Genomic DNA, 17305 nt, shown 5'->3' on the forward strand with positions numbered 1-17305 from the left:
TGCTCAGTATGGCACTGGTGAGGACCATGCCAGTCCCAGAGAGCAATGCTGCAGCCTTGGGGCTGCTCTAGCTTCACCTTGCTGCAAGGAGAGTACCAGAGAGAGCAGAGCCAAGCTCACAGCCCCCCTTTGCCCAGGCAGGGTGAGGTGGTTTGTGCTAGTGTTGTACCACAGCCAGATTGACTGAATGAAGATCGATCAAAGCAGTCTTGTTAAGCCACTGAATCACAGCTGCTGCTTGCCATTGTCCATTCTCAGTATGCTTTAGTATACTAAAGTGGAGAAATGAGGGCAAAAGAAACAGCAGTGTGTACGAAAAAAACACGTAGTGCCTTTATTCAATTTTAAAATGGACTCTTCCTCAAAGTGCCTTCACATAACACACATGAAAACTTTAGCATTATTTATATAAATATATCAAAAGGAACAAATAGTTTTTAAAAAACACTATTTTGGCTCAGTAAAATACCCTTCCATTCCTAAAGTTAGGGATAAGTAGCAGTTCTCCTTTCAATCTGTTCCAGTCAGCAGAAGTAATTAGGAGGATTGAGGTCGCTGGAACTCTGTTGGCTGGCCTGCATTACTGTGAGCTGTCAAGGTGAAAGCACAAAGTCAGTGTTACACCCCAGTTCTCAGAGTACAAATACCATAATGCCAAAATCCTCACATTTGATACAGGGATCTTCTTAAAGAAGAGTTTTGTGACCAAACCATAGAGCTTCTGTCCTATTTGATTCTTCTATCAGTGTGAATCATAACAATTAGCCTTGTTCAGATGGTTTTCAGTGACTTCAGACAGATCTCAAGGCTCTTTTAGCCTACAACAGGCTGCCACTGAACACACACCATATTTAAAGGCAGACTGTATGAACAGTAGCAAGTAAATGTGGCACTTTGTGACTACGACTGATCGTCCCTTGACATTTCTCTTGTGAGTAAAGCACAGAATGAAAAAAGACTATGAGTTCAGAAGGCACTGTCTCTCAAAAGCACTGTTTCTAGTTTCCAGCACACACTTAATTTAGTTGGGAAAAGAACTTACTTCTACTGGTTTTGTCACTTATCAGCCAGAACAGTTTTGTTTGGTTGAGTATGGAGGCATAAGAAAATTGCTTGAGTCATGAAAGAAGAAAAGCCAACACTGCACTGTGTAAATGAATAGATGAATTCCGAAGGTTGCAGAACATATTTTTTTTTCAGACAAACAAGTGGAGATACCAGAGGGAAAATTTCTGCCTAATATCGTATTAGCAAGAACCTTCAATCAGAGCTTGGAAAGCGATGGAGGTTGACGCAAAAGCAAGTTGCTTGTTTCAAGATAAAGAAGCTGCAAGAGAAAATATAGGTTGGAGTTTGAATGGGAGGAGAGCAAAAGGTGCTGCAAAAAAGAAACTGATAGGACACAGAAATTCAGAGTTGCAAGCAGCAGTAATAGTCAGTTCCTGAGGATTCCCTATAGAACAAGATCTCGCAACCTAAAAGCATAACGTTCAAGGACAGGCTGAAATTACATGGGGAATTTGGCTCTCATGTCCTGTTTCTATAAAACTAATAGCTAGAAACACAGTATTAAAGAGGTCTGATGAATTTTTCTAATCGTTCAAATTAATCATCTGCCCCAAAAATGGACTGATCATTGCAAACTACATCACTGCCTACAAGTCAAACATAACTTTAGAGTTAACACTTAGGGCATACAAAATACTATTAAAAATATTTTAATATGAAAGAGAAAGGATTCAACATTTTACACAATTTCCTTTCCCTTTTGTTTGGAAAGCCGTGATTGCAGCCCCCAGCACACAATCATCTCAGATTCCTTACACGTCAGAGCAGAGGGAAAGGAGAAAAGCAGCTGCAGGGGGTAACACAGGGGCATCTCTCTCTCTCTGCTCCTTGACATGGTTCTTTAGGTAAGGTGGATGAAGTCACCAAGTCATCCTGTACCTCCCATGACAGACTCTTTGTCATTAGCCAATTGTTCCACTTGGGTAAATAAATATATTAAGACATTTAACTGAAAAGAAAAAGTTCTCTGGAGATTAATTTTTCGACTTAATACAGATTACAAAGGTATTTTTACAATATCTGCATGTGACAAGTGACTAAAAATGGCATTGATCTTTCAAATGTAAAAAAATATCAAGGGAGAGTATTTAAGCTTTGTCAGGTTCAACAGCACTTTTAGAGGGCTGGAATTGTCTCTTACCTTTTCTCCTGGATGTGAATTCTGTGAATTCTCCTGGATGATAACACACTGATGCAGTAACACAGGGATCTATCTTTCCGCAAACCGAACAAGGCAAATAACAAACTTGTAACAAAGAAAAGGTTTGTGTCATTTCATTTAAAAAAAAGAAACAAACATTTACTGGCACCAGCCATGTGCCTTATGTAATATCACAACAATAATTAGTGTAATTCCCTTCATATTGAAACTTTAATTGCAGACAAAAAAAAAAAATCAAATTTTCTTCATTGGCTTCAAGTTTTTGACAATTTTTTTGTCCTTTCATTTTTAATACAAGGGAATTTCACAGAATCATTCTTGTAAAAGTACTTGAGTACTTCCTACATGTGCTATTGATGATATTTCACGGTGTTCTGTTGATCCAGCCAGAAGTAGAAAAGATTCATATCTGTAGATGAAACTGTAGTACCTTCACTCCAGTAAATCTGGATGAGATTGCACAAAACAGATACATGGGACCTTCAGTCAATCCATCACCAACTGTGTGAACTGAATCAGTTGTTAAGTGTCATTTCTCATTTGTTATTTAAGGCAAATTCAAGTCTTTTGGTAACAAATGCAATTGTGATAAAGAGCCACTTTTTCTGGATGGCATCTGGTAGCGTACTTTCTTCCAAAACCTGGTTCTTGCTGAGTGGGACCTTTCTGAAAAGTCCCCTTTCCATTGGATAACCCCGTGCTTTTGCTTAATATATCTGATGGATTCTGGCATGGTTGCATAATCTTGTATTTTTTCAAGTTCAATGAGAATTACTTTAATGCCATCTTGGATAAGAGCACTATGCATGGCTAGATGCTTTTCAGACTCATCTTCCAGAATGCTGTAACACGAGGGCTCTGGTACTAAAACAATTATCACTCTCCTACTTTGACGGATTTTTTCATCAGCAACGCTGATCACAGCTGTAGAGAAAAAGGTTGTGCAAAATTAAGGTTGTACATTTCTATTTTCCTTTACCAGTATTCAGCAGCTGGTTCATCAACTGTTTGATATTTAAGCCGACACTTTACATCAAAACAGGGAGAGGATATGAGCATGCAAGCAGTTACCTTGGGTTAGCCTACCATAGAAATCAGGCCAATGCAACACAGTCTGACCCCATCAGAGTCTATGTCTAGATCCTTGTTTTGCAGAAACAGAGAAGAGCTACCAACTATCTACTACTTATCTTGCTAATGCCATTTTATTACCATCATAGGAACAAATGCAAAATAAACCTAAGTTCCAGAACCATGGGAGCTTTTTACCTTAAACAGTCTGTTTCTGATTTGCTCAACTGGCTTTGTTCCAGTAAATGGAAGAGAAGAAAAATATTCCCCCCATCAATGGCATTCCAGTCAGGTAAGTCACAGTGAAGTAAGGGAAATGCCACACAAAAACCCCATGGCTAAACCCTGAGAAAAGACTATTGCATTTTTTCAAGCTGAAAAATTTAAGTAGCACTTTAGATTCTACTTCTCAGGGAACCCTTCCTTTTCAAACCACTACCAAAATCCTTCAACTGAAAAAAAAGCTCATTTGATGATGAGAGGTATTTAGATTCCCATCTGACTGCTTGTTTCTCAGTTCTATTTCCAGGTCAACAAGAAAACTCAAGTCAAATTTGTCTTCAACTAACTTACCTTCTCCTGGTAAATCATCTCTCCCAAGTATGAAGAGTTTATATCCACACTGCCTTTCTAAGACCTCTGGCAGTATCTTCAGAGCAAAAATATCTGATGAATACAAGCTTTCTCTGTTCTTTGGATACAGAACATAAGCATCATAGGTCTTCTCATCTGAAACTAAGGAGTGAACAACAGAACTTCCATAAAAATAAATTCTAAAGATACAGGAGCAAGCAAGCAAAATCTCTAAACTCTGGGGGGTTTTCCCTTACTTGAATCATTGTTTTAGGTCCTAATCCTGCTATATTAGCTAAGCATGTATAATTATACAAAGCCTAATATATTTGTAGGATCAGGCCTTCTAGAACTCAGGATGCTGAATCTGAATAGGCTAAAGATACCTGAAAAATTCAGCTGAAACTTTCTCTTTTGAACACAAATTTTATAAGTCATCACTGAATTATCTGAAAAACAATGGACCCAGTGGTACAACTGATACATAAAATTCCATTTGCCATCATACTCATAGGTGGTAATGCAACCTGCAGTTCCAAACCACAACAACAACTTAGACATGACAAGAAAAAAACAAATTAAGTGTCAAATTTCAAGATCAGAATTGTTTTGGATATTTTTGATCAAATTTTTCAGAAAGACCTAGTTTAAAAGACTTTGAAGAAAATCTAAGAGAATATCAATACAAGATACATGGCTAGAGAAACAGTATCTCCTCTCAAATGGCTGGAAATTACCCATACTTCAGCACACTCTCATAGACAACACTCCTATGAACCTTTTTTTTGAATGCCAGGACAGAAAAATTTCCAGAAAGTAAAATAATCAGAAGTGCCTTTAAATAGAAAACAAAACAAAGTTATATTTTCCCTGTTTCATCTATAGAAAATAAAAACCACATAACACTTCTAATGTATTACTGCTTTCTGTAACAACAATAATTAAAAGTGATCTGAAAAACTGCTGTCAGAGCAGTATTCAAACCACTAGGGTGGGTCTTCAGGAAAATAAATGATAGTTCTAGTTTCCTGGAAAGTTGCTGATTTTTTTCCTGTAGATGCTTCTGTCATCTGAACTAATTCTAAACATCCTAAAAACAATATTATCCTTTCAAAAACCCCAAGGAAGACCAATCATGATCCATGAGAATAACTCACTGCTTTGCAAGTAAAGGTGGGAGCTCAAAACAACACTCAGCACTGCTACATAAACATACCTTTTTTCCCTAGGAAAGGATGGCAGGAGTCCCGATACCAAAGCACAATATCAATTTTGAAGATTTTGTAGATAAAGAGAGTAAAAAATACTAAAAATACCAAGGAAACTCCTCCTCCAATTAAGTACCCCTGAATGTTTCGAGCTGCAGCAGCATAGAATAAGAAAGAAAACAAATAAAGTACAATTATAAGCTAAAACCGGGGAAAGACAAGGATTGTTCAAAATTGATTAATCATTAAAATACTTTGTTTTAAAAGTGAAAGAACAGGACAAACTGTTTAATGTATGCTTTCTGACATTACTGTTATCTGATTAGCCTCCTTTTATCTTTCAGAGAAAAAATACCAACAATATAAATGAGGCTACTCTTCAGCTGAAAGACCAAAATAAAATATTGATACATAACCCAGCACAGCAGTAGAATGAGAATTCTTGTACAAAACTATCAGTTGGAAAGCAAGGAAGTAAAAGGTGGGGAGGTGATTTCCTGACCCGCTAATCTCCCCAGACCAACTCACTTTCCATTGTCTCTGCCCCGTCAATGACCTGTCAGTGAACCTACTCATTTACTGTCCTTAAAACAAAAAACCTCCACAGATTGCATGTTTTAGTCACTGCAGAATTAAAGATTTTCTGAATTTAAATCCTACCCTGATAATCTTTATGAAGAAATTATTGTCATGTAACAAGTTAGAGCTCATATTCACTTTCAGTCCCAAAATACTGAATGAGAGAAGACAAAGCAAATCAAAAGCACTATTTTCTTTCATCTTGCTAAAAATGTGACAAAAAAAAAATCACAAAGAGAGGTACTGAGATGCACTGCCCATTTTGCATAAAAGTACATCACACAGCTTTAATTCTAAGTAGGGCATTGTCAAGCTAACTGACAAATAAGTCAAAGATCACCATTTTATCAAGATGAGATCTCTTACCTGGGTATTCCAATTTGATGTAGGCTGTAAATTGTTGAGAACCATATATGAAGTGGCAGAAGAACTTGTGAGCATAGTCCTTTACTGTCACTTTTGAAATGTTAAATTTTGTTCCAGATACAGCAAGTCCATGAGGCAACCCCTCTCTGTCATAAAAAACAGGTACAAGGAAAGCATCTGTTTTCTGTATATCTATGCTGAATGTGAGACAGATTCATCTATCCACAAAAACATTAATTTTTTCATCTCTATAAACCTAAGAAGCTAGTGAAGCACAGTAAATATACTTCTGTAACTAACAATTTCATAAACTAAAAACATACTGGGATTAGTTGTTTCAGGTTTTTTTGGGTTGGGTTTGTTGGGTTTTCCCCCTGAGTTGGACAGAGTGCACCATTAGCAGTTTTGCAGGTGACACAAAACTCAGAGGGACATCTGATACAACCGCCAGAATTCAGAGGAACCTTGACAGGATGGACAAATGAAAAAAAAAACACCTCATGAAGTTCAAAGCAAAATGTAAATCCTTTTTATGAGCAGGGATAACCAGATCTCAGGCATCCTGGGCTGCATTAGGCAACACATTGCCAGCAGGTTAAGGGAAATGATCCTTCAGTGATGTTCAGTACTGGTGAGATCACACCTGGAGTAGTGGGGCCAGTTTTGGGCTGCCTAGTGCAAGAGATGGATGGATTTGCTGGAGCAAGTCACGTGCAGTAATGTGACAGATAAGGAACTGGAGCATCCGTCATACAAGAGAGCAGGGACTGCTCAGCTTGGAGAAGAGAAGGTTTGGGGGCAGGGGATGGATCTCATCAATGTGTGTTAATGCCTGAGGGAGGAAGGAGTGGAGAAGAGGGAGCCAGGCTCCTTTCAGTAGTGTCCACTGTCTGGACAAGAGGCTATGAACACAAACTGAATTATTTTCCCATCTGAAATTCCACCTGAACACTTTTTTTACTTCAGGGTAGTCAAACACTGGAACCTAAATGTCCTGCAACAAGAGTTTCTGCTTTGTGTTCTTGAGGATTAGGAGCTGTGTCTGTACTTTAAAAAGGACCATTTTCACAAATAAAAATAAGTTGGGTGACTTTTTATTTTGGAACAATCTATCTTTCCCATATTAAAGATAGATGACAAGCTTTAACGTGCTATTGAAAAAAAATATCCACATAAGAAAAAATGCATAACTAAGCATTACAAAATTGTATTTCACAATAGTATTATAAAATCTACACGATTGCTTCATTCTATTTGTATCAGACACAGTATTGATAATGAAATGTTATTCTTTTAAAACTAAGTAATAAGAACATACTTGTGTTTGATACAGACTCCTAATCAGCCTTTCAATTAGTGGCATTTGACTAGTAGTCTACTTTATAATGAATTCACTATACATTACTGCAGATTACTTCACCTACATATGCACTACAAATTCAATGTATAAGGATACTTACTCATAAAACTGTTCCCTGTAGGTTTTATCAAAGATATCAACATCATCATCATTAACTTGCCAGAATGGAATCAAGCCATTTATGCCACTTGATATGTTACACTCCATAACTACATGAGAGCCTACAAAAAAATAAATGTAAACACAGAAACTGAAGGTCTTGTAAGAGGAGCAGAATCAAGTGATGAGGGAACAGTTGGGAAAAGGAGGGATATAAAAGAAACCTACTTACTTTATGAAAAGCAACGTCCTTAAAACTCATCCACTTGTAATTCAGATCTGGATGTCTACAATCTGGGTATAAATTCCACCCTAAATGTAGGTGTCTAAATGTTCACATCTACATACAAGCTAGGTGTCTAAGCTAGTAACAGAGTTCATCTCTACTGAAGTCCACTCACATTAAAGTAGGTATCTTAACTGAATGACTCTCCAGACTCCACTGAAAGATCTCCAGGGTGTAACATCAGTTGCACGTACACCTATGGTGACATCTGAGATGCTCTCAGGCATCCAAGGTATCCATATGGAATTGTCAGACAGGACTCCAGATCTTCAAGAAAACCACGCTGCTAGAGTAGCCAGACCACCCAAAACAGCACTCTTTGTGTAGGCAATGAATTGAGCTCCTGCTGATACTGGCCTGAGTTAAGGACCTCAGATCATACGCACATACCCATGTGCGGACAACCTACATCTGGGAGCTGAATCCCATTCTTAGTGACCATGCATATCTTTACTCCAAATCAGGATCTTTTGGCCAGCACTGTCCACTGGGATGGTTTCTGAATATTATCACACTTCCAGAGCAAGCTCACCTGTCACTCAGCTCCTTTGCCACCAAGAGTCCAGATCTTACAGAACACCTCAGTATTAAGCAAGCCAATTTGCAAAATGTACTTATTGCCAATGTACCTCAGCGAGCTCCATGTACAGGAAGGTAAGCAGCTTTCTTGGATTCCTTTCCTTCTGTATTTTACCCATGGAAGTTAGGATTTGATAGGAGAAGGTGGGCTCTCTCAGCTGGCCTATGTAAAGATCTTAGTCTTTCATTTCCTAGAACCGCATCAGATCTAGATGCTTCCACCAAGGGATGGTCTCTAACAAAAGTATGGAATAAACCTTTAGCTCACATGGAAAGCAGTTACTTGAACAAGAGTTCGCACAGAAATCAGAGATGCTCCCCGATCTCTTCCCTCATGTCCTTCTACCACAACAATTAATTTTTTTAAGATAAGGTTTAGTGCATTGCACAATTATTCAAAAAAACCCTCAAGCATTCCATGCCCACACATTCATGAATGTACTGTTAAGTTGCTACACCACCTTCTGCCATGTCTCATTCAAAAATTATATAGCTGTTTCCATACAAGTGTTCATGCAGCTGCTTAGAGATTCTGCCCCACAGGCAGACACGCAGTAGGAGGTCTAATTTTTTTCCCCCAGTACCCCACTGAAGGTACTGGGCATAGAATATTGAATATTTGAATTGCAATGTCATTTTAAAACAAACAAAAACAAATCTCATCAAATTCCTTTAAGAAGTGTCCCCCCATGTGTCCCTGTAATGGGGAATCATTTGTAGATCTCAGTAGTCACAATAAACCTACTTTGTGGCTGGAATCTCCTTTTAGTCTCTCTGTGGCTATTACTCTAATGTCTGTAAGGCAACCAAGGTTTGCTCATCCTAGGTGGTCCAAAGCACATAACAATACACCAGCACAACTTTTAATTAATGCTGTGTCCAAGCTGTAACAAATATGGACCAAATTCTACAATAAGGAGTCTATTCTCAGTAAGTTGTCCTATAACACAGTCTTAATGACTCAGGCTGAGAATCACAGCCAGCCCCTGGACTAATAAATTGCTCAGAAAATACTATCAAGGATTGAAAACAACCCTAACACTGCCTTCAGTAAATTTAAGAGCCTGCAGATCAGACTTCTCCTGAGTAGAGGCTGCATCAGTAAGAACTTTTCTAAATTAAATAACTACCAGCCAAAACTGGGGATGAGACTTACACAATACTTTCATGAGTGGGAGATACAGTACAGGGAAGACCGACTGTAACATTACCTCATTTCTTCCATAGTTACAGTTACAAAGAAAAAGTCAAGGCTTCACACAAAAATTAGGGTTACGTGAAATAAAATAATTACTATGGAAAGTCTCCCTGTTTTATCCAAAATCTGCTGACCAAATTTTCTTAACAGTGAAAGAACTGAAAGTTTTTTAGGCACGTATTGTTTGTAATGAAAACAGAGAAGAAGTAATTGCCAGAAAAGAAGGGGCTGCTGAGTGATTCTAGATTATTTAAACAGAATTAAATAACCATCTGAAGACCACAAGACTGTAAGCTTTTAAGAATAATACTTTGTGTATCAGATTCTGAATATTCTCACTGTTTAAAAACAAAGCCTTCTGGACTTCGGAAGAACATAATTTCTGTTAAAGCACATTCACAATTCTGGTCAAAATCTACAACCCCCACCAGAACCTAGCAACTTCAGAATAAGTCTTTATCTTTCACAAGCTATTGAGGAAAAGAAAAGAAGAAAAGAGGAGGAGAGAACAACAGAGGAGAGAACAACAGAGGAGAGAACAAAAACCCCACTAAAACCTCAAAACACTCCTAAACACACACACACACAAAACACACTAGTGTTTCAGTGCTGTCCAATTAAATACCATATATACTGAAAGTTAGAATTTGGGACAGACAAAAATGTTTCACATGATACAAAGAAACACGAAGCTTTAATAGGAAAAAACAACACCTGCTGCACACAATTTACAAGCTCAATGTCAGAAAAAGCAACAGCAAAAGTAGACATGTTATGTGAGATTCCATGAGGGTGATGCACATAAAATTAATCCACAATGCTCTGGCCTAACCTGCCATGTGGTGTCAGAGTCCAAATACAACCTTTGCTCAGAGCTTCTCTAATGATCTAATTCCTCAAAAGATTACAAAACTGTTTCCTGTACTAAGAAATTCTAGTAAATAGCCAATCACGCTTCTCCAAAATCAGTTAACGCCCTTTTAAATCAAATATTTTGTTTGAAACTGCCCCCTTTAACTGATTTTTAAAAATACAGTTTAAGCAGCTCCAATCTCATTCTTCTGGATTTTGTCAGTAGAACACAACTGTCTGATATGTGGCACACTTTAAACACATGTAACTTTGCTTGGGAAAAGACTGCAACACCATATACTTGGCCCACAGAACTGAAGTTGAAAGAGAGGTCTTCAATCCAATTTCCTGCTCAAAGTATGGCCTGATTCTGAGGTCAGGTCAGGCTGCTCAGAGACTTCTTCAGTCAGGTTCTAAAACCTCTAAAGACATCACAACTTTTCTGGGCAGCCTGCTGCACTGCCCAGCTGTCCTCTCTGTGATAAAGTTATTCTTCATACCCAGAATCTCTTATTTAAGTCTGATGTATGCTTCAACTAGCAGCTCACAGTTTCACAAAAGATCAGTATCCAAAATCTGTATTACCCTAAATCAAGGAATAAAATCCAGGTTGTGGAGAGGGAAGGGAGACAGGAAACATACAGGAAGAGAAAGAACTACTGAGAGCTACTGAATGGGTCAACTGCTAACTATCCTAACATGCTACATGTACATAAACCATATTTCCACACATACTGAGGATACATCAAGAGAGAAACACTGAGAAATGGTAAAAAGGACAGATGGAAATAAGAGAAAATAAATAAATAAATGCATCTTCCGCAACGCTGCTGGTCAAGAGAATCCAATCTTAGGCACAGTTACTTTCCCCCACAAATTATTTGTGGGAATCATGTTTTATTATCTATCCTCTGTCTTCCAGATATTCTCAATCCACATACTTATTTCCCAGTCTTGCTGAATTCTGTGAAATTGTTCATATATCTTTTCAAAAAGAACAGGAGCTTATTTGTTTCATTAAAGTTAATGATCTCTTAAATAGTCACTACTTACCAAGTTCTACTTCAATTGTATTGTTCCTTGGATAAATAAACTGTGGTTGTGTCTGCAGTGGTTTTTCTAACCAAAACAAAGAAAAATAAAATCTTCAGGCAGGAAAAGATCCACAATTTAGTTCAGCTGACAATAGTTTTGGTTTTACATGGGGTTTGGTTTTATTGTTTGGTATTATTTTACTGCCATACTACTAGAAGTTTCAAATTTACAACAGAAACATCTCATAAGATATTTGTTCTACTCTCTCCAAGTTATTCTATTTTAGCTTCCAAGTTAACAAAAAAAAACCCTTTAAAATGCTTTAAAAAAATCTCAAATTTACTGGCAGCAGACATGAAAGTAGCACAAAACCAAGAAACAAAGACAAAACCAAAAAACACAGTTAACTTTTTCAGAGACGGATAAGGAAGAGAAAAAGGATTGTATCAATGACTTCCTAGGTAAGATGAATATTTTTTTTAACTAAAAGTTTAAAAAAACTCATACTTCAACTGGGCTGGAATCGTATCATTCTGCACGATGTACAGATTGGTTGCCAACAACCCACTCTTCTTATATCTCTTACATAAAATCAGAATTTTGGTTTAACCTAAAAAGATGGACCTGCTGCCTCCAGACAACTGTTCTGGTAGGGCTTTTATCATGTTACTAGTCAGATCACCAGCAACATTGCCCACAAAGACATAACCACAATGGTAAGTGCAATAAATTACACTACTGGCAGAGTGAGACAGCAGAAAAGCACAACCAAGTGCAAACAGTAAGTCAATCCTATCCAGAGGAAGATTTATTAACTTTTTTATTATTTATACAGCTTATCACATCTCCTTTCCCATCAATGGAGAAGCAAGTTCACCCACTGGGCTTCAAGCAGGTAAGGTTTGCTGTTAGTCTCAGAAAAAAATCTCCTATTTTTAAGTTTACTTACTTTAATGGTCCACTATTTGTTTTGGCAAAAGCAATACCTCCACCCCAGGAACCACTGCTTTCTTCTAATTCTCATTCCTAACGCTGCATTACTCATTTCCCCATGACAATTCTTCCTCAAAAGCAATGCTCAAGGGTAGCAACATGCCACGCTGCCTTTCAATTTTATGTTCAGGAATAAATTAAAGAAGACTTACACCTCTAATTTCACAGAGCTGAAAAGTAGCGTGCCAAATATCTTATGCCTGCATACAGATGTTTAGAGCAGAGCCCAAAAGACAATAACACCCACTCACCTTTAACCTCTAGGCTTATGGTTCTTGAAACATTAAATTGTTTTCCCATATATGTGTACACCATATGGCACGTGTAGTTTCCTTTGTCTTGCACAGTCACATTACGAATCAAGACAGCATTTTCACCCTCTGCCAAAAGAAGTCGCTTGTCTTCAAGAAATCCAGGTTTACACTCCTAAACACATCAAAGGTACCTGTGACTTAAAGGGAACTAAAAAAATCTGACAAATCAGTTACTGTACTCTACTGATGATTAAAATATTTGGCCAACACCGAGTTCTTTGAAAGTCATGACATGGATTCTTTTCCAAGCATTACTACAGTCTAACAAAGTCTGATAACATCTTGCTCATTTGCACTTTTAAAAAAAATCCCTGCAGCCAACCCTTTAAGTTTTCAAACACTGTGTTTTAGTTCACAGCCTACATTAACAGCTTGACAGTTTTCTATCTCAGGTGTAGTAGAAGTTATTATATGTGCACCAGAGTTTATGAGAACACATGCCTCCACCCCTCTTCTCTGTGATGAAAGAGCTGCTGTAGCAGTGCCTCCTGTTGTTTGGGTGTATCCCCATTTCTGTGGCAACGCAAATTCTGGGAAAAAAGCTTCCTTCTCTTCCTCGACCAAAAAGCAGTGGAAAATCTTTTCACCTCAAAAGATGTATAGGTGCTGCACATAGGTTATTTAACATGTATAGGCCCATGTAGCTCCTTTAAATACCAGCATCAAAATTAGGAGTTGAACTGTTTAGATTTTTACCTTTAAACAGATAAAATACATGTTTTCAAGCCTGCACAGTCTACAGAGCATTTTCATAGAACCAAAGTAAGCAGCATAAGAATACCACAGTGTGGTCAACAATGCCTAATACTCTGAGAAACTTAAATAATTATGCAAAGCCTTCTATTTACAGAAACATACCAGTTTTAAAACCTATTATCTACAAAAATAATCAAAGGATAAACCAGAATTGTAAAAATCTCATTCACACTCGTGCCGTACTCAAACTGTAGAGAAAAATAAACCTTCCCTTCCAAAAGCTGCTTTTCAGTTACTTCATAAGACATTTTAAATAATACATTTTGTGTCTTGTATATATGAAATACACATGCTTAGTACCTTATACCAATGTACTTCAGGCTGATCATTGTCTTCATTTTTAAATTGTTCTAGATCAGGGCATATAATCTTTCCAGTATTTGTGCTCGTCACTTTTTGTTCAAACTTCATTTTTCCATTAAAACACAATCCATTATCATTCTTAAAAACTGTTAAGTTTATAGTTTTTTTGTTGGTGTGGTTAAGGCTCCTGTAATTAGAACAGCAGACAAGTCATGTAATTAACAGTGCATTATTTCTAGCAAGTCAGGGAGAGAGACTCAGCACCCCTACCAGTCTTTCCTCTATAGTACCCCTGCTATATTCCCTTAGTTTGTAAACACCATCCTCAGCCTTTCAGCCCCTGTTCCAAGAGATGGGAATAAGCTCTGAGTTCATCTTGTCAGCAGAAATGGAATTTGCTCTGGACACATGAGAGAGGAAGTCAGGACTTCTCAGAGCAGCAGTCAAGGCTTACGTATCTGATGCACAAAATGTTGCTTACAGTTAATATGACTGAACCTTAGCAAGTTTTTTGTTCTGCTGATATTATGTACGCCAAGGATGTGAGATGCCCACAGGAACACATCTCATACCTCAAGTAACTAAAACCATAGCAGGAAAAGCTAAATTAAAATTATGCAGCTGGGTAGCTTTGAATGGATTACATGTCTTCTGACTTCCAATTTTGCTTTCATGGTAAACTCCAGTGAAGGAATGTGCCTACGACATTGGAAGTTTTTGCTGATCATTCACAACCCAAACCCCTCCAGCACAACTCTGTGCACACCAGTACACGTAACTACACACTACTAAATCAAATTCAGGGCCACCTGGAAAGTCTGTACTGGCTATTCTCAGTGTGTTGTGGCAACATCATGAAAAAGGAACATTTTATGTATGCCTTCCCAAACTTAATTTCCTGTTCAGCACACAGTGAATTTCAACCATTGTAAAAAAGATTTGGCAACCTAAGTAGTGAAGTCCAGTGCTTGGCTAGATTGATCTAGCCAGAGCTTTAAAGTACTAAAAAAGCTAGATATAGATAATTTTCAAAGAATCTATTCCTTTTTAGTTCTCTGTGCACTCAGATCATTTGAGTAGTAGTAGAGACACATTATTTCTAACACACCGTTTTGCTCTTTTAATGTATTCTCATTTTTGACCAGTAATGGCAATATTTTAAAATAAATCATAAAACTCTTTTCAGCTTTTTAACTTGTGGATTTCTAGTAAGACTTCCGAAAAGTTACTAAGCTCTCCAGAAAGTCTGTGTGGTGATAAAATGCACTGTTTGCTCCTCTTAGCCTTGTTCTACAAAGAAACCATTGCTCTTCTGATCTGTCAGTATCAAACAGCAATTTGAACACAGGAAGAGCCAAAGAGGTTAAGGCATTTTCCTGTGACATTACACTTCATCCGAAACAAACAAATCAACCAACCACCCCCACAGACCATTTTTAGTATTGTCATGCTTTAAGATAGAGTCTTCTGTATGAACCACTTTTGCAGTACTAAATGCAGAGAAACACAGGCAGCGTGCAGAAACTAAAGGCATGGTAAAAACAGTGCTTTCAACTGATCCAAGTGTTTTATCTAAAACAAGAAGTTTTGTACACTGAAGTTTCACTTGCAAGCACTAGCAATCCACTTGTTTCCTTTCTTACCTTATATTGCATTCATAAAGTCCAGAATCTTCCAGCATAGCAGGAATAAACCAAAGCAAGCCCTCTCGCTGGTGGATCCTGGCATCTCTCTCTGTGGTCACTGCCGTAGCACTACCATTTTTATACCATGTCAAATTGTAATCAGAGTGAAGCACTGGCAATGTAATTATTGGGCAAGTAATAGCTATAGGCTCTCCAACAAGCACAAAGTAATCACAAATAACACACCCTTCTGTTAAAAAAAAAAAAGGAAAAAAAAAGGAAAAAAGATCAGTGCTTTTCATTTCTATACTTTTATGTTTAAGAAGTTTTAATACCCATTCCAAGTTACACAGAATTAGAAAAACTTTCTGTAACAATTTACCATTAAAACATCACAAGGCTATTATTTTTTGTTTGTTACTACCTTCTGGTTGAGAACATGATCACTGTGGGGCCAAAAAAAAAAAAATCAGGGAAAAAAATATTGAGAGAAAAAGGATTTAGTCTTGACTATAATGTATTATTTCCTTCCTACATTTTCGCCTTTAACCAGGAGGCCCATTATTCAGAACATCACAGAAAAGACCAATGTAAACATAGTTTTTATAACTATGTCTGTGTAACAAGTTGACAGGACACAATCATGCAGCTTAGGAAGCATTTCTTTCACCACCAGCCAAAAAAAAAGAAAATCGGGGAAAAAATGACAGATATCGCAAAAAGTTATCAAGAGCCCAAATATGCAAACAAAATTTTACTGGAGAATACTACTATAGCACAAACAGTTTGCCATTTGGCTATAAAGCAGATTGCCAGGCTGAATGGGACTTTGAGCAACCTGATCTAGTGAAAGGAGTCCCTGCTCATGGCAGGGGGGTTGGACCAGTGACTGATCATCTTTAAGGACCCTTCCAATCCAAAGCATTCTGTGATTTTATGTTCAACACTGAATTTTTATGAAACTGCAAAACATCAGCTTGAACTGCTTTTACAAATCTTGCTGAATGGCTGTACAAATACAAAGTTAACATAGTCAATTTCAAAATAAATAAAGTCTTCACTTATCTTTCTAATATCACTGCCTTCCTATTTAAAGACTTCCAAGTACGTCTCCATATAGTTCAACCTAATTCAGACACATTAGTATTAGACTAAGTAGCAAGAGTAGACTAAGACCAAGAGTAGCAAGACAAGCATAATTAACTTATATAGTTCTAAACTTTACTGAAATACCAGACCTATGATTAAAAATATTACTGATTTAATTGTAAAGAAAACCCAGCCTTATTTCTTTCAGGACTAGACATACAGAATGTCTCATGAAGAAGGCACTCTATAGTTAACCTTAAGTCAAGGAAGCCAATCACTTTGGGATTTCTTCATAAGAAACATGGAGAGGCTAATCAAAGCCTCAGAGACCTAAATTTATGTGCCTACATTTAAAAAAAATTATGTCCATTTGTCCATGACATCCCCAGTGGAATTTGAACCCAGCAGAGGCATTCAGCTATTTTCAATATGCTAAAGCAAAAACAAACCCCAAATTCACTCTTGTTTTCAGTAACTCTTTCCTACTAAATACACACAACTCATGTCATGCAGATTTTCTTTTTTAAAATGGTAATTTCAACAAAGCATTTAACCTACCAGCACTGAAGAGAGGTATCAGTACAATGAAATGACCAATGAGCAAAAATATTGATGTCATATTTTGCTGCAAACCAGAAGTTTTTTCCATTGGTATGGTAAGACTGTTCAAGCTGCACTGCCCTCCGCACCCTGCATTACTCCTTAAGAAAAAAAAAAAAAATCAGAAGAAGCATTAGTCATCATGGGGAGGGAAAACATGGATTTGGTAATTTAGCCCCACTCACTGAA

General features: G+C 37.4%; 1 protein-coding gene across 4 annotated transcripts in view; it reads right to left on the minus strand.

Moving 5' to 3' along the window:
- Positions 1–311: 311 nt before the first annotated feature.
- LOC311166813 (interleukin-1 receptor type 1-like) overlaps positions 312–17305 on the minus strand; it is a 32016-nt gene continuing 15022 nt past the window's right edge. For 2 of the 4 annotated variants that reach the window (XM_084226995.1, XM_084226997.1), the window contains 11 exons: positions 17075–17217; positions 15446–15677; positions 13800–13989; positions 12681–12855; positions 11455–11520; positions 7488–7608; positions 6028–6173; positions 5091–5234; positions 3875–4036; positions 2210–3154; positions 312–590 (listed from right to left, as the gene is read on the minus strand). In XM_084226995.1, coding sequence (XP_084083121.1) covers positions 2778–3154; positions 3875–4036; positions 5091–5234; positions 6028–6173; positions 7488–7608; positions 11455–11520; positions 12681–12855; positions 13800–13989; positions 15446–15677; positions 17075–17165 — 1704 coding nt within the window. In that variant the 5' untranslated portion in view covers positions 17166–17217 and the 3' untranslated portion in view covers positions 312–590; positions 2210–2777. Of the gene's footprint in view, positions 591–621; positions 1328–2209; positions 3155–3874; positions 4037–5090; positions 5235–6027; positions 6174–7487; positions 7609–11454; positions 11521–12680; positions 12856–13799; positions 13990–15445; positions 15678–17074; positions 17218–17305 lie in introns of those variants that run through there. The other 2 variants (XM_084226996.1, XM_084226998.1) reach the window with 2 other exon arrangements.

The sequence above is a fragment of the Fringilla coelebs genome (assembly GCF_963513975.1).
Source record: "Fringilla coelebs genome assembly, chromosome: 2".
Lineage (NCBI taxonomy): Eukaryota > Metazoa > Chordata > Aves > Passeriformes > Fringillidae > Fringilla > Fringilla coelebs.